Here is an 18,216-nt window from a genome sequence, read left to right as displayed (position 1 = left end):
TCCAGAACTGGTAACTGCCTCCACTGCAGCTTTGCTCCTTTATTTTAATTTTTCTTCTTAAGCACTAATTACTACAAAACTTGTAGGGATGTAGAACTTGTTCTGAATTATACCTTTTAGTCAACCTGAATTGAAATTCTCCATATCCAAATCTGAAAATTCTTGGAGGCATCTTGATGGAGGGGACAGACAGAAAAAGAAAGCTTCATTAGCCTCAGGTCCTCAAGAAACCCAGCTAAAAAGCTCACTTTAATAAATGAGTGCTGTGTCTGACCCATTTTAGTATTCTCTGGCCAACTTGTTCATCTTGGTTTAGCTTGTCTGCCACAGAGAGTTTACACAATGAATGGAATAAACTCTTTGTGTTCTATAGAATCCCAAGGTACAAATGCCTTTCCCCTCCTACTTCCTAGCAGTATAAAGAAAGGAAGTTCTTAATTAAAAAGCTAATTTCTGCATGTTCTTGAACCTTCTTTTTAAAGCCATCTATTAAGCACCACATGGGAGAACCTGTGATAGTGCTAGTCAGAAACTCACTGAGGAAATGCATAGGAAATGACTTAATTAAAAATACAAAATGCTGTCATACTGCATTGACTGTAGTCAAGGAAAACCTTGGATATTTCTGACAAGAAAGAAAATTTGAGTTGCTTTTAAATGGAAAATTCTTCTAATTTCAGAAAAGGAGCAGGGAAAAATCTGTTTTTCAAGGGATGTCAGATCACCAGCTAAGGATAATGCCATAGGAATTTAGAGAAGAAAAACTTAAGATTTATTTTATTCCTGCTTCTGGATTCAGAAACATTTGCAAGAGGAAAGAAAACAGAATGACATAAGGAATATAACTGAATTGAAGTGTAGGGTACACTGGGTTAATCCATGGCAAACAGAGCTGGATGTGACTAAAAGTCTTTGCAGTGTGTGAACATAAGCACAAATTCAGGCAAACAGATGTGCCAATTCATTTTTTGAGCCTTTATCCCCTGATGAGGAGGCATGTGAGTGCTGCCCATGCTGCTGCTGCTTCCATGCTTCCCTACACAAATGCACTCCCTACTCAGCTGGCATGAGGGGGAAGGTGAGCAGTGCCAGAGGTAGTTTTGACAAGGCAGAGGCACTGGCTGGGCTACACTTGCAGACAGCAGTGAGAATCCATGATATCTCTTATGAGCATCCATTCCCGACCTGTGGTCACATGATAATGCAATCTTTACCACCTCTCTTAGATAAGATTCTGGTAATTATGGGGTTTTTTGATAGAAAAATTGTGTAGGCTTCTTGCTAGTATGAAGATGCATAGTGCATGGTAGATCAGAGTGGAGGAGTGTGATTCAGTCTTTCCTGTCATTCAGTTTGCATGTTGGCTCCTTGCTGAGCATCACAGATTGGGCTTTCTGTTTTTCAGTTCATAGTTGCCCATTCTGAAATTGATAAAAGTCTGCTCTCATGTTTTAACTGCACTATTCTGATGTGGTCTTCTAACCTGTCATTCTTGACAAACTAGATTGTTGATTTGCTTAACTCTTGCCACCATCTAATAATCTGGTGGCGTATGGGGTTTTCTTTTTAGTGTGTCATGGGAATATTTGGCTTCACTAGGCTGGAGGCTGAGCTGCCATGAGTAAAGGTGTCCACCAGATACTGATCTTGTTTTTCTGGTGCTTCGCATTTGGTCGCTTGGTACTTTTATTACGGTGCCAGGAGGAAGCCGAGTGCTCTTTTCTGTGTGTTAATGCCAAAATTGCTTTGCAGACAACACTGCTAGGAATCCTGTGTTTATATACAATTTACATACAGTTACGCAGGTATATTTCTTCTGTTCGGTGCGTGAATTTCAAGCTGTGCTACAGACTTCAGCGCCAGGTCCCGAACGAGCTGTCGCACGCGCTGTCGGTGACTCCGGGAGCGGACACGCCTATCCAGCGCTATCCAAGGAGCCGGAGCTGGAGCTCTGCCGCGCTGCTCTCCTTGGCGTTCGTGGCTTTTGCCGCTGTCCCCGACTGTCGCCCTCTGCGGCACCGTGCCCCTGGCCCCGCCGTGCGCCCCTGGCCCCGCCGCTCCCCGCGCATCACCGCGCCCGGGAGCGGCTGCGGCCGCGGTGGCTCCGCCGGCGCTGCCCCGCCCCGCAGCGCTCCGCGCCGGCACACGCACACCCAGACCCGCACACACACACACACACAGACACACACGCACACACACTCAGCCCGCACACACCGCGCAGACAGCCGCGCTCCCGCCCCGCAGAGCCGCCCCGGCGCCGCCCCGCACCGCGGCGGGCAGGGCAGGGAAGGGCAGGGAAGGGAAGGGAAGGGAAGGGCAGGGAAGGGAAGGGCAGGGCAGGGACGGAGCGCGACGGCGGCGCGGAGCCGCCCGCCCCGGCCCGGCCCAGCATCGGCCGCCGCCCCCCGCATCGGCCGCCGCGGCGCGGAGGGCGCAGGGCGGTGCGGGCCGTGCGCTGCCGCCGCCGCAGCAGCAGGAGCAGCAGCAGCAGCAGCAGCAGCAGCAGCAGTTCCGCGGCTGCAGAGCCCGAGCTGAGCCATGTCTGCCAGAGGTGGGTTCTCCTCCGCGCCGGGCAGCGCGGGGCTCGCGTCCCCGCGGGCGGCCGGAGCCGCGCTGACCTTGGTGCCCGGCCGCGCTGCGGTGCCCCGCACCCCGGGGCTGCGCCGGCGATTTCGGGGCAGGGGGAGGACAGGGGATGACCCCCGCCAGCCGTCGCCTGCCCGGTACCGTTGTGCAGCTGGGCCGTGCGGGGGGCTCCGCCGCAGAGCATCCTCCGGGGCCGGGCACCCGCCGCACCTGCCGGGAGCGCCGGGATCCCGTTCCGCCTTCCCGGCGCCCGGGGGGCGGCTGTAGGGGCACGGGGAAGGGAAGTGCGGCGGCTCGGCACGCGTGGAGTGACGGTGGGAATGTATGGATGTACGCGGAGAAAGGAACATGGTGGTGAGGGTGGGCGTAGGGTCAGACCTCGGCGGGTGCTCCTGCTCAGGGAATGGTAGCGGATTGGAACTGGGTGTCTGATGAGCGCAGTGAGGCATCCGGCTCGTTCTGTCATTGGTAACGCAAGTGCTCCTGGTAGGGTGTGGTAGTGAATCCAATCGCCGGTTTGTACCTCGGATGGACATTTGCATCTGGCATGAAATCAGCGTTTTGAGTTTTACTTCAGATTTGCGTTTTTTAAAATTATGGTCTAAACTTGAATAGCCTTTGTCTTTTGCATGCATTTGTGTGTAAACTCTGTGTGCTTGCTCATTCTGGGCTGGAGATCAATTGATCAGCCTCATTGATTGCAGGTCTCATCTTGTCCCAAAGTTCTGCTTCCAATATGAGAAACTGGCACAAAGGTGTGGCACAAAGACTGATGCTTTAGGGGTTTTTATTATAGTTAGTATAAATTAATGGACTGGAGACATAAAGTTAAGCATTTTCTGAATGTTGTCATAACAAAGCAGAAATACTTGTAAGCATCTCCTGAAGACAGACAATTATCTGCACAATAATGACAAGTAAAACCACTCCCCGGCTATTTCTGACTTGAAACAAATACTTTATAAAAATTATATATTACAAATCGACAAACCCATGAATGTAAGGATGCATCTTATTTGTTCATCCTTTAATCTCTCTGCATCTTCATGTGTTGAATACTGCTCAGCATGGACCAGCTCTTTCATCTGCTTGGATTCCTGTTGACATCCAAAGGAGCTTCATGCACATTGAAGACATGATGTGACTCCTAAAAGGTTGTCGGCATTTTGTGGCTATGACCATACTCTAAAGCATCACACCCATTTTAGATATAAATAATAAATGGTGTTAGAGTGGCATAATTCTTCATGGAACAGTAGATTTCTTGCTTTAGGGAGAAATGGACTATATTGGTCTCCAAAGAATCCATTTCTGGAAGAACACTAAGTATATGAGCATTGGTGCTGTGCTAAGGATGTATCAGTACTTGTGGGAAACACCCAGCAAAGCTTGGGTGCATCAAAATCTGGAGCAGATTTGTTGCTATTGAAGGGGTACCTGGATTTGAAAAAGTGACGTATAAAGTTTGCAATTTGCATCAGCTTTGCAGACGACTCACAAAAATTGCACCGTTCAGAATAGGAAGCCAGGGAAGATTTCCACTGCCCATATTTCCCTTTCCTCCCCCCACTGTCCCTCTTTCCTATTCATCTTCACAACACATGATGTTTGATGCCTGCTTAATTCTGCTGGAGAGCTGCCTGGAGAAGGAAAGTGAATTCTGTCTTGTGCCATCTAGTTTTTTCAGTTTTAATTAGTTGGAGAGAGAGAGAGTGTTAAGACAGTCCATAGGACTGTCGGGAAGTAGTGTATAAGATTCATGAAGCAGATGAAGATATTGATTTCTATCAATATATCCTTTTAAAGTTTAACAGGTAGATTTATGTGGAAAATATATGTGTCTGGGCAAATAAATAGATTTATTCAGTGCTACCCAAAGGCTGTTTGTGTGTAAAAAATTATAGGCCATTGTCATTACTAATCATTTCAAATACTACTACTGTTAAAAGTCAACATAGAAACTTACTTTAAGTGAAACTTACATTTAAGTGATCTGACAGATTTCATGAGGTTGCTCATGAGAATGTAACAAAGTAAGAAGTGAGTCTTTAAGGGGTTGGGGCTTTGTTTGAGTGCCAGATAAGGGCCCTGTGCTTCATGGAGGCAAATTACCTCATGCATATGCAGTCTCATTAAAAACACTGTATCATTATGGTCTGCAAGCTCAGCGAATATTGATTGTTAATATTTTATGTGGTTTTAGAAGTCCAAAGGTGATCATTATTATTCTGACTGCATCAAGCCCTTGGAGCTGTCTGCTTGTTGATTATAAACCAAGCATAACTAGCATAGCAAAAGGCTAAACATTCACCCGTGACATTTTTGTTACTAAACTGCAGAGGATATTCCAGGGATAGTAAAAACATCACAGTGTTCTGGTGTTCAATCTGTGCAGCTCTCTATTCATCTCTTTTGCTCCAGGAGGCAGCATGGTGTAGTGAACTGACTGCAACAGATGACAGAAGAAACTCCTGAAATCCAGCAGTACCTCTCGACTTTTGGACCAATTCTTTCACTCTCCTGCTCTATTTCACTCTCCTGTTGCTATTTAATCAAAACTACCCATATAGTCACTGAAAATAAGATAGATTTAAAATCAATACATAAATAATAACTACTAACACAAATTAGTGTAATTTTGCCTTAAATAAAATTCTGGATTAAAAAGTTTTACGCTTTCCTACTTGTAAAATGGAAATAATGGTGGCTGTTTTTCGGAGGGGCTGTGAGGACTAATGTCTCACCTGTACCTTAATATGAATTTTATGAAACTTTCCTTTTTTCCTTCCACTCTTTACAGACCTTGTTGCTGCAGTCCTTCATACCTGTCTCTCACCTCCTCCTGTTATGTAAATGGAGGGTCTCTAACATTCTTCCACCACTTTCCTTGTAGTATGGCTTTAGCAGATGTGTTGACCAAATGCCAGATGAAGCAGCACAGATGAGTATTCCCAGAAGCTTGAACAAATAATCATTTTGGAAATCTTGTGACTGAACTAGGAGCTGAAACAAACTTTGAAAAATCACTTCTCTCTTCCCTGTCAAGTTGGAGTCCTTCCCAGGGCACTTTCATGTCCTGCTCCACAGCCTGTTGGGATCAGTGGAGAGCTGCCATTGACGTCAGTCAGGCTTTTTAGTTTTGCAGTTTGCAAAAGGCTTAATATTCTACTTTCAGCTGTTGTTAAGTAGTTGCTGTTAGGACTCATACATGAGTGAATTTGGGTGTTGGAGTAAGCCTTATAGATTGTTGCTTACCTAAGGGCTTGTTTGCAAAGAGCTGTAAATTCCCTGGATGAAAGACATTTTTCTAAAGCCAAGTATAACTGTGACCTACTTGTGCATGTTATCTCACACTGCTTAAAAACTGTCAAAACTGCTTGTTATCATGAAGGTCTAAGTTAATGGAAAAATGGCTATTTTTAACTATTATAATCTTCAGTTATGCTAGAGCAAACAGGCACAAATGGAAGTGTTTGGTGTGATCAAATACAAAGATCTTTGCTAATTTTTCCCCTAAATGTTGAAAGAATTAGCATGAGCTGTATTTAGTTCAGTAGCAACTACTTCAGGAAAATGAAGACGTGTGACATAGGAGGTTTGTCAAGACTGGTGTGGGGTTTTTTTTGTGAAAAAGTCACTGAATTTTGACAGAGGCTAGTGTTGAAGAAATATTATTGCTGAGCAGTATTAACAAGTTGTAGTGAGCCACCCTGATGCTGCTAATGTGGGTATTACAGAGAAGGCAGGTGCAGTTTCTAGCATGCTCAATGGTCAGAGTAGTATAGATGTTTAGCTTAGGAGTTTTTTTAATACTTCAATTCTTGTCTTTTCCTTTTTAACAAGTGTAGATCAAACACTCCCCATTTCAATCAAATTTCAGACAAATAAATCACCATGACAGTAGAGAGAGAGAGGCTTTGTCCTCGTTTTGCAGGTGAGACAAGTCCTGGACTTTTTTTTCCTTTTCCTGAGTCTTAGGGTCAGGTCAAAACAGGGGAATTTCTGCCTTCTGGGCCTCTTCTCAGGCTCCTCATTTGTTCTTACACAAGTTGATAATTGAGTTCTAACAGAAGATGATAAACTTCAACTCATTATTTTGTGTTCTGGTAGCAATTCTTTCTTCCTGGACACTGCACATTTCTTGGTTGATCTATCTCACAGTTGGGAACTTACGTGTGAAAAAATCATCAATTTTTCAATGAGAAATTTACATACTAAATCTGAGTTCCTACCATTAACAGTCTTTATTCTTTTCCACATCTAATTCTCCTCAGATAGCTGTATACATGGCTGCTGTTGCTGGCAGTGATGGTTTTGATTGAAGTCTGTGCTGAGCAATTTAAAAACTTGCTGCTGGGAGCTTCTGGTCAATGTTTCATTATGGTTTGTGATTTTCAGGGTAATATTGCTCTTATCTAAAGGGACCAGCCACTTAAGTGGTGGCTGCTGTATCCTTTGCTGGAATCTAGTGCTGTGTTTTTCTACTTGTTGTCAGAGGTGTTTCTTTCAGGCATGTCATGATGTCCCTAATTTGTGATGTGACTTTCATGGCTGTTACCAAACGCTCTCAGGCTGAGCGACTTGGAGAGTGGGGCAGTGTGAGCTGGCTGGACATTTCCTTCATTTTAGAAATTGAGAATTTTAGCATGTTTATGGTAGTTAAGTACTGTAGTTTCAGTGCTGCCAGTCCTAGTGATTTTGCCCATTTTCCTTGCTGCAGGGCTGCATGAAGGAGCACACTCTTGGCAGGCTCTGGGGCTCTGCAGCACTACCTGAGGCAGGCTGTGTGTGCAGTCATGCCAACACAGCTGTTTCCCACTCACAGTACCTATGCAGGCCAGCATTTGGAACTGCCTCTAAGAGCTTTTCTCTCTGCAGCTTTTGCCCCAAATTTCTTCTTTACTGATTTCATACTGTTATTTAATCCTGTCTGTACTTTCTGTTTTTTTCTTCTGACTACATGTAATGATTTATGCTTTTTTCAGTACTCATATTAGGGTTTGAACCTCAATTTAGTGGCTTAAGTAGCTCAGAATCAGCACCTGAATCATCAAATCACTGGAAGCAGTACATGTCTGTACATGAGAACCAGTGGCTGCACCCGAATCTTGAGGCCTGGAAGAGCTTTTGTTTCAGTCAGAGAGAAGAATATTTTACAGAGGTATCTGATTTAAGCAGCAGCATCTCTTTTAAGCTGTTTCTTTTTAAGGTTTGGTGCCTTGTCCAATCTTTTTTTCCCCTCAACAAAGCTTAGTCTTTGCTGGAAATTAGTCCTGAATGCATGGAAAAAGTTGCATAGACTAATGGCAACAACAAGAGGAAACTGGGACAATGAGGTAGAGTCTATTTTAGATGCATGGTTTTGAAAGGAATTGCAAAGAAGGAAAATAAGCATCAGCTTATGGGAGGAAAAGCAGCAAAAATGCTTTTAGTGAAGAACACCAGAACCTCATGTGTTCCACAGACTCTGCAAACAATCTTTTGGGGATTTCTATTTTTCCTTTTAATAGGTCTGAATTGAATACTTCAAATTATTTTTTAATCTAATCTGTTAGTAATTGAAGATGAAAACCACACATGGTTAGTTCATGTGACTGATGTAGTATTTCTTAGTTTTGCAGTGCTAAGGCAGAATCACCCTGTGGGAAGCAGACTTCTGTATGTGAGTTCTGATACCAGCAAGTAGCCTGAAATATTTTTACCACATAAATATAAAAAATATTTTTATAATTAGGTGTTGTTCTTCATTAAGATCTAAAGAAAACTCCTAAACATTGTAGAGCAATAGCAGAGAAAAACTGTGAGACATGCTTTTCTTAAATGCTCAGCCTTTATTGTGTCATGTTTTCAGAAAGATATAAATTTTCAGAAGCTCACACCCAAATAAGAGTCCCATATGTTGTGGAGAGAAATTCTTAGTTTATAAACAAGGTTGGGCCAGACAGGCTTCAACAAGGTATACTGGTGTTATGGGGTTGTTTTATATCCTTCTTTTCTATTTGCAATCCCAAATTTAATCCAGAATTAGGGCTTTGGTGAATCATTTTACTCCATGTAACTGATGAAATGCAGCCACATCCACAGTGCAGTGCCTGTTGTTCACATGCACATATTTGAGTTAAAGTGCAGAGCTTTAGTGAGAGCTGAATAGGAGCCACCTCTGACTACCTGCCCAAATTCTTGTGTGGGTTCTGCAACCTGTGTTGGTTTCTGTGCTGCTCCAAAGTTTGCTATGGCAAATTTACATATCCTTGGAGTTATTTCTTCATGGATGGAAAAGATCATCTGCACTTCATGTTTGTTGAAAACTTGCTCTGCTCCTCCCACTGCCATATTTTGAAGTGGAAGGAGGATCTGGTCTCATCATTGTAAAGAAGATTGGTTTGTGGAAAAGTGTGATGAGCCAGAGTATTGTGCTTCCAGAGAAGAGGTTGCTGGCATTTTCCTGCTGTACTGGTAGGATTGCAGGGAGAAGTCCATGGGAGAGATGCCTGCTCTGTGCAGCTGTGACTGAGGGCACTCTGAACAGAAGCATGAAATAGGAGACATGAAGAAGATGATGTTTCAAAGATGAGGCCAAGGTACTTTTATCCTCTGTGGTATATTTGCAGTTTCATCAGAGAGGTACAAGAAAAGCAGTCCGAGCCAGCCAGCAAAGTGTGAGGTTAAGACTTCCTGAATCCTTTAGACTTGTGCTTGTTCCTCTTTGGAGCATGTTGAAGACTGCAGTATATGTTACTGTTCATAGATGAAGACAACAATGTTTTTTTTCTATTTCTTACAGAGTTTTTTCCTGGTAACTTAGTGCCATGGCACTAAGAAATTATCCTTTTGGACCACCCCAGTCAGAGGGGTGATCTTAGCATAGAGGACTCTACAGGAAGGGCATGATAAGATGTTCTGGTTTATTGCTGCCTTGCTAATAAATGTATTTTATTCTGTTTCTGGAATGGCAAAACAGGTCATGTACTGTCACAGAGATGGACACATTTTAATAGAAAGTGTGAAGCTGAAGGAGTTCTTGCAAGATTTTTTTAGTACTTGTCATTCCCTTTGCTGTAACCGGTACCTCAACTTAATAAATGGGCTCTCATTTTATCTATCAGTATAAATCTTATACAAGTAAGGACTGTGAGATTTCACTCAATGAAAGGATTCTGCTTTAATTACTGTTATTATAAATCTGATTTTGTTTCTATTACATCAGGCTTGTATGAGGCATCTTTGATCAACAGAGAAGTCAGCAAAACTGCTGTTCAAATTACAGTTTCCTTTTAACTCGTGATGAAAGCTTTCAGTCTATTTTTGGCAATAGAAAGTCTGGGAGACAACCAGGTTATATAAGAGCTGAAACCTAGTTAATGATAAAGAAACATAGCTAAGAGCCTGTAATAACAACAAGTCTCAGAAAGATGTTGCAGCTCTAACTCTTCTACCTGCTTATAGCACATGTAAAACAGTTTATGCCAAAGTAATGACTTTCTCTGGTGTCCTGGGATGCCACTTCTCTTAATCAACATTTGTGGGAGAGCTGGCTTCCAGGAAGACTGTGAAAGATGAATAAATTTCTTAGAATTAGGATGTAAAAGAAGAGATGGATTTAGGACTTGCTGTGTCACTGAAGATAACAGTAAATACCTCATTCAGGGGAACAGGAGCACAGCTGAGCCTGTGGCCAACAGTGTGGAAATCAATGGTGTTCTCAGAAAGAAAACCATAAGGAGAAAAACATTATTTTTCTTGACTGAAATCACACCTGAGTGAAACTCAAATCTAAGCACCTTTGCAATTAAGTTTAGTTGCAAAAAGAATTGTGCTGAGTATTATCCACATGGCAGTATTTTATGCCTGCTGATGAAAGCCAGCACAATGTGAGTATCCTGATTATCTCTACCTAGGATGTTCCCCATCCCAGTAGGAAGGGTGTGTCCAGGTATGGACTGGCTGTGCCAAGGTGTGTGTGAATGCCTCTGTCCCACAAGAGGAGATCTCCAGATGTCTTGAATGGTTTATAATGAGCAGAGATGTAAAACCTATTTCCTCTCACTGGAAGTATGCCCAGTCTTACTTCCCTAATCTTGGTTTCACCTCTTCTCATGAATGTCCTCTGCATGTGAATGTAGATGCACAAGACACCATTTGAGTATTTCTATGGCCTTCTGCTGCTGCTGAATAAATTTCTCTTTTATTGTCCTCCTAAGCCAATAAAATAGTTAAATGATATTCCAATTCATTAGAAACTTGTGGCATATGTAAATGAGAGCAAAACTTGTTGTAAGAAAACTGTATTGTTATATAATAATGTGGTTATCCAAAACTGTTTATTCTACTTTATGAGCTGGAGATAATCCCAAAATTATTCAGTCCATTCTTTGATCTAAGGAAGAATAATAAAACTTTGATCATTGTTGAATTGGCAGCTGCTATAAAAAGCCTATGTTATATTTCTCTCTTAGTAACACTAGCTAAATCCAAAATCACTGATAAAAGATTTTGGTGATTGCAGCTTAAGGAGGCTTTCGGACTTGACCTGAAGTCATCTCTGTCCAAAAAATGTCTATAAATATCTTTTTCTATTTTCTGTTGCCAGATGTTTTGATATTTGGGATGAATGACAAAAATGTTTTGTGGACTTACATGTTCAGTGCACATTTGGAGTCTTGTGTTTCAAAGAAAAAGGTTCTGGTTAACCAATTATGTTTGTGTATTATTCAATCCATTTGCAACAAAATTCTGGTACCATTGTCTTTATTTCTGTCTTTCTGAAAATGCCATTTAAATTTCTTTTAATTGCCAGTGTCTGTGACTGTTTTATAGTGTCCATAGTGATACCATATTTGTTTTCATGTTTGCAACATAGTAAATATTTTCCTAGATGTTTATGCCGGAAACATCACTTGTGATGCCCTTGCTTTAGAGCTGCAGCTGGACAGGGGAAAATTTTCTAGCTTTGTTATTATAAAACTTATAGGAGAATGCATAAAAAATGAAAAGCCATTTTTATATCATATGTTGGGATTTTTGAATATTTAGATTTATAGGTGTTAACAAAGCTTTCAGATTACTGGAATTTCTTTGGAACTTTTGAATTTCTACCCAAATAGGTTCAATAAAGAAAATGGCTGAAAGCTGAAACTCAAATGGAAGCTAATTTTAGGTTCTTTAGCATATTTTCTATTTCCAGATAAATTCCATTACCTCAGTCCTTAGGTAGTGCAGGGGTTGTTCAAATTTATGTGGCAAGGGTGTAGAGAGGTTCATGTAGCATTTGTCTAAGTGTTTCAAGAGCCAAGTGGCATCAAAGGGCTGTAGCTTGCTCTCCTTTCTGCCAGGCTGGCCTGGCACTGTGCATTTGGCTTGTTCTGTACATCTTGTGGTGGTACAAAAGTTCAGCAGGGCAAGAGCCAACCTTTCCCTTCCTTTGAGTTTTCCTGCTGACTGGCACCCTGCTTGATGCAGGTACTCTGCAGATCTAAGATTTTCCTCAGGAACACTGGTCTTGTGGTTTGGCCAATAAATCCTATTGAATTTAAAATGTTCAAAATTTAGGATTGGGAGACTTTGTGACTTCTTGCAATAGCAATCTTCCTCTCTTTCACTTGTCCTTTGCTGGCAGCATTTGTGGATACTGGGAGTCCTCGTTTTTCCTTTCTGCAAAGCACAGGCCAAGCAGACCAGAACTGTAAGATGCATTTTATTCTCTGTCCATTGTTGCCACTCCGTATTTATCAAAAGCAAAAAGACTACATGCCTGAAGGGGGATTAAGAATCCTACAATTTTGCTATTTATGATGCTCAGGAGGTATTTTTAGTAAAGGTTGTTGGTTCTGCTGCCCAAGGGAATGGCTGGGAGTGGGCAGGTCAGGAGCAGCCAGCCAGAACTAACGGGTGCAGTGGCTGGAGTGCAGGGAAGGGCTGACCCCAGCAGAGATGCTGTTGGTGGCTGTGTGCATGCACAGGGATGTGGATCTGGACACACAGACACATTGGGAGTCAGTGTGGGGAACAGCTAAAGAAACTGGGAACAGCTGAAGAAACTGGAACCACCTGTGCAGCCATTTGAAGGAGGGGAGGAGATTAGTTCATGCTCCCTTCCACACAATTACCTGAAAGATTAGTGGAGTTACAAGAAATGTTTTTTTCTGTGACACTCAGCTTCCATAGCTGAACCTCTCCTCCAGATTTACAGATCCAGTGAGATCTGTGTGTTGCTATTAGACAATGACTCAGTTTTCCAATGAAGCAGGTCAAGATTGAGCCTTCTATTCTTACTAAATTTGCTTCCTACCCTTTCTCCTGGAGGCTGAGAAGCCATGAGAGCAGTGGGTGATAGAGATCTCATGAGCTGTGGAGAGTGGAGGAGTTCACCTGAGAATGGTGAGCAAAATAAACATATTTAAAGCAAGAGAGGCAAGAGTATGTGTGTGGAAATCCTTCTTCAAGCTGGTACAGAAACAGAACTGACACAGACAGAATGGCCCTGAATCTAAAAAATATTAAAAGGAATGGGAATAAAAAACATTTAGAGTTACAGAAAGAAGTTGCAAATGCTCTGGTGTCAAAAAGCTTTTTGTTTTTATTTCTTTATTTTTTGGGCCCCCCCAAGTAGCCTAGCAGTCTGTCAAGGGGAGTATGTGCTGGAGCACAGTTCTTGGAATTGCTGCAAATATTTTAGTGATTTTCTGAAGGGAGTGGAGGGAAGTATTGGAATGTAATAGCCTAAGGAAAAACTCTTTGCTGCCTAAAACCTCTGAACGCTTCACAGACTGATCTAGGAGCTGGTGCTCTGCCAGCTCCTATTTTTAAACAATTAGGTTTATGAAGTTATGCTTCTCTAGCAGTATCACACAAGCATAGGGCCTGGAATTGGAGTGGGGCACACATGTGCAAGCACATGACTTTGGGGGCAAAAATATAAACCTAATTTAGGTTCCATGTTTCCCTAGCAAAGGGCTAATCTTAAGTGAGACTCAACAGCTCCTGAATTACACGGTCTACTTAACAGTAGGATCTGCTGCTTTTCTTGAATACATAATTAAATTTTTCTTCTACTAATGCTTTCACTGCACTGCAAGTTACTGTTTTAGACAGAAGTATTAAGAGTTTTCCTAGGGCAATGAGGAAACACCATCAGCTGGAGCATGTAAAGAAACTAGAAAATATACCAACAGGAGTCCTGTGTTAACTCACTGGGAATGGGTTAATTATCATGTACTTTTGATTTCTGACTTGTCTAAAGGCACCCACATGTGTAGGCAAAACTGATCAAAAGTCTTTCCATGAATGTAACAGTAGTTTTTCTGTTTACAAAATACACTTCATGTAAAAGAAATTGGGGAGATAGAAAAAATCACAGGAAGAGAAAATAAAGTCCGCAGGAATCACTGCTGCTGCTTGAACACCAGTAATGTTATTAACAGTTCCAAATTTAACAGTTGTAGACAGAATCTGTCTTCCTTTATGCTGGCTGAAAAATTCAGTTTGCTTACTGCCTTCTCATTTTCTGATTTCCAGCAACAAATGTTGTTTGTCTGAGATTTTTCCAAATTCTAGGATAAAAAATAATGTTTTGACACCACAATGGGAGAGCATTGCTGCATTTATAGTTCATGTTACTGTGCCTACTCAGAATTTCTTTAAAGTGTGGAGTCCTTAGTAAAACATAAATTGATGTTTCTTTCCCAGATTGAATTCCAGAAACAATACTCATCATGGACTGAAATAGTTTTTGGACTCTATTAAGTCTAATTTTCTGCCCCACCCTCCTTAATTTCTGTAATCCAGTAGGAAAACTTTAATTTGTCTTTTCATTCTGTTCAACACTATTTACCACCAGTGTTTACTGGTTTTATAACATTCTATTCTGAAGAGTTAGTCTTGGTTTCACCAATGTTTAGCATGAAATTCATTTTCCACTAGGAACTGGAAGTTAAAAGCCCTTCTAAAATGGTTATTTTCCCATTCTGAAAGCGTCCACAGTACTGTGCTTACACTTGAGCATATTCTGCAGTACCAGAGAGTGAGGCAGGCACAGCAATTTGATCTTTCCTGAGTGTTACAAAAAAATAATCAAATGTCCTTTATTCCTGATCTATTTCTTGCCTAAACAATTGTTTAGAAAGTGCAATGCTTATTTTATGGGCAAAGAATATATTGGCCTAAAGTAATTTTTGGTAGTGGAGCTCTTGGAAGACAAGCTCTATTCTCTTTGGTTGTGTAAATCTGGAATGACTGAGGAGGCCAGTGGAATTATTCCAGATTTGTGCCAGTCAGAGAGAGGAATTGGTCAGATTTTTGGTGTGGTATGAAGCAGGGGATGATACTGAGCATAGGACTGGTTGTAGGGACAGTTGCCTGGAGGCAGGACGAGGCACACAGCCTTTTTAAGGCCATTTCACCCTTATCAGTTTGCAGTTGCTGTGGTTTAACCCCAGCCAGCAGCTCATCCCCACTCACTCACTGCCTTCCGAGTGGGATGGGGAGAGAGTCGGAAGAGTGGAAGTGAGAAAACCCGTGGGTTGAGATAAAGACAGTTTAATGGGGAAAGCAACAGCCACACACACAAGTGAGGCAAATCGAGGAATTATTCAGTGCTTCCCCTGGGCAGGCAGGTGTTCAGCCATCCCAGGGAAGCAGGGCTCCATCACGCACAATGCTGACTTGGGGAGGCCTCCCACCACCACTCCAAACATCTGCCCCTCCCTTCTCTTGCCTTCAGTTTTCTGTACTGAACATGGTGCTGCACGGGCTGGCCTGTCCCTGTGTTGGGGTCAGCTATCCTGGCTGGGTCTCCTCCCAGCTCCTTGTGCATCCCCAGGCTGCTCTCTGGTGGGGTGGGGTGAGGAGCACAAAAGGCCTTGACTCTGTGTAGGTGCTGCTCAGCAATAATGAAAACATCTCTCTGTTATCAACACTGCTCCAGACTAAATCCAAAGCATAGTTTCCTACTAATTACCATGAAGAAATGAACTTTACCCCAGCCAAACCCAGCACCCTGTTACTACACAGGGCTCTGTGCTAAGGGACATACAGTTTTGTTTAGGTGTGTTTAGTCTGAACCCCTGTTTTGGAGACTTGGAAACAAGGGGGCTTTGCACATTTGTTATATGTATGAGCAGAACAGAAACCCTCAAGAGTATATAGTTATTACAAAATTCAGCTAATAAGGAAGGTACTTATACTTTGGCATGATTAAAATAATGTTAATTGTATGCAGTGATTCATAAGCTGCATGAAGCTGAATAAGCATTCAACTATTTGGAAGAATGACAGTGGGCATTGTGATCTTTGGGGAATCATTCATCCTGGCAGTTACAGGAGTCTAGGTAAAAATCTGTATTTCATATAGAATCTGCTTTATCTGATCTAGGACATGGTGTCCTAGAAGGAAGGTGTGAAAATTACTTTAAGCTGTTTCTGGAGTGTTATGACTGATGTCAGATGTAGGTTAGTGCAGAGAAGAGAAGTTGTATAGAACTTGGAAATTGATCCTACTCTTAATGAGTTCGATTTCTGTATATTAATCAAAATATTGCTGTCCCTTTCTCCCTCTCTCCTTTCCTCTCTCCAGGCTAAACACTGCACTCAACTGAGTAGCTCCAATGAATTCTCTTGCCATCCTGGAAAACTGCTAAAACCATGAGGAACCCCCCAAATTGTATAGAGATGCTTTTATCCAGTTGACTTAACCATGGGCAACCCCTTTTTTGTGTAGTGCATAGTCATCAAGCACTTTGTAGTTATGCCTTACCTTCTTTAAAGAACATGGAGTATGTGAATATAGTTGTTATTTAGGTTTAATACTTCGGAATTGTTCGTGTGCCAGTAGAGGGTTGGAGGTCTTACCCCTAATCTAGAGCATGGTGGCTTTTTGCCTTGGAGGGCATAAACATTGTCAGAAGGATGAAGAGTGCTGGGACTCTGCTCCTAGCCAGGAATAGGGATTTACTGCAGGTTTTCCTGACCTTAGCATCTTTTCATTACCTTTTACAGGGTAAATACCTTGAGCTATGAAACAGAGGACAGCACACTGCAATATGTTTTCTGATGCTGAATTCATGATCCCTCTTTGATTTCTTCTGTATATATATATATATATATATTTTTTTTTTTTTTTTTTTCCAGCAGAGATTTGGCAATCATTGTTTTTCAATTTCTTTGACGTCTGGCCATCTGGAGCTGAGCAGAGCTTTGGTCACACACATTAGCTGTGTGAAGTGGAGCAATGTAGCATCTAGGGGACAGATTCAGCTCTAAAGTCAGCACAGTGCAATTAGCAAAGTTACTTTAGGGTTGCACAGGGTCAATTGGGTGTTCACTATACAGGTTGCTGAGAAATGCCTTGGTGTTTTTTCAGCACTGAGGGAGCTTGGTGGGAAGATGCCCGGAATGCCTGGGTTACATTGCTACACAACAGTCAAATAATTTCAGTTTTGTTTCTATCCCAGTTAAACTAAGTAACAAGTGTTTCTCTCTTGGTAATGTTCTGTAGGGCACATGGGACCTGCAAATGGCCAGAGCTAGTGCTGACAGAGCCTATACTTTCAGGTGGCATTTAGGGTGCATGTTATTCCCTAGATATCTCCCTAAGACTGTGTTCCTGTAGCTCTTTGCCCCAGCTTTTCCAGAAGGGATGGCTCCAAAATCAGAAGTTAGTGAATATAGTGGTATTAGGTGGTTGGTTGATTCACTGTTGGCTTGAGAGTTGACTTTGTGTCCTAGTTACAGGAGATGGCATTAGATACAGTGGACAAATTTCCTTGTGTAACAGTACCTTTTTTTCCTTGAAAATGAGGTTGTCAAGACACTTCTGGACAAAAGTGTATATTCCACAACATTGTTGGTGAGATTTCCTCTTTCCATGACTGTGATGTCCAGCTTTTCTCTGTGTCACATGAACAGCCCACCAGTGCTTTTGTATCTCCTGGAGCAAGGCAGCAATGGGCAGCTTTCAATCTGCTGACTCTAGAGACTCTTGTATTCTCCATTTTGAGTTGAGCTGAACCCTTTGAGCTTGATGCTGTGTTTTAGTTGTATGCCCATGCAAGACAGAGCATTACTTTCACAGTGCTTTACCTTTCCTAAGTTGTCCCCATCAGTGTTTTGATAAAACCAGAAAGAGACCATTGGGGTTTCTTGAAGGCTGAGTCTGATTAGGAGACTGGGAATGGTGCCATTTTCAGGAGTGTGAACTGCATTTCTGTTGCTGAAGACCAGGTATGCAGGAATCAAAGCCTTCTGTTGCTGCTGTCTACACATCAGGGGTGTGATTGTAACTTGCCATATGTCCCATGACATAACATCTTTAATTGGGATAGTTTGGGGAACAGTACAAGGGAAGTCACAGTGGCTCGACTGCCAGCAAAGATCTTGTGTGTTTTGGTGAATAGACTGAGTTGAAATCCTCACCACCATGACTGAATTACAATTTCCCAGGCTCCATAGGAGCTTGGCTATGCCTACTGCTGCTGTGGTTGTGCCTTTGATGGATTTTAGACAAGCCCCTGAGATTAATTTCAGAATTTCTCTATCCTTCTTGGTTGCTTTCTTGCAAATTGCTGCCCAGTATGCTGTCCAGCCTGTCATTGAACATTTTCTCCATGTGTGGCATAGCTGTACAGAATGAAAACC

The 18,216-nt window shown here is 42.3% G+C and overlaps 1 protein-coding gene across 2 annotated transcripts in view; it reads left to right on the top strand.

Moving 5' to 3' along the window:
- The first annotated feature begins 2,329 nt into the window (after positions 1–2,329).
- ABLIM1 (actin binding LIM protein 1) overlaps positions 2,330–18,216 on the top strand; it is a 186,943-nt gene continuing 171,056 nt past the window's right edge. Inside the window, exon 1 of one of the 2 annotated variants that reach the window (XM_079312953.1) lies at positions 2,330–2,551. In XM_079312953.1, coding sequence (XP_079169079.1) covers positions 2,539–2,551 — 13 coding nt within the window. In that variant the 5' untranslated portion in view covers positions 2,330–2,538. The remainder of the gene's footprint in view (positions 2,552–18,216) is intronic. The other variant, XM_079312958.1, reaches the window with a different exon arrangement.

The sequence above is a fragment of the Erithacus rubecula genome (assembly GCF_903797595.1).
Source record: "Erithacus rubecula genome assembly, chromosome: 9".
Lineage (NCBI taxonomy): Eukaryota > Metazoa > Chordata > Aves > Passeriformes > Muscicapidae > Erithacus > Erithacus rubecula.
This window is presented reverse-complemented; position numbering and strand designations above follow the sequence as displayed.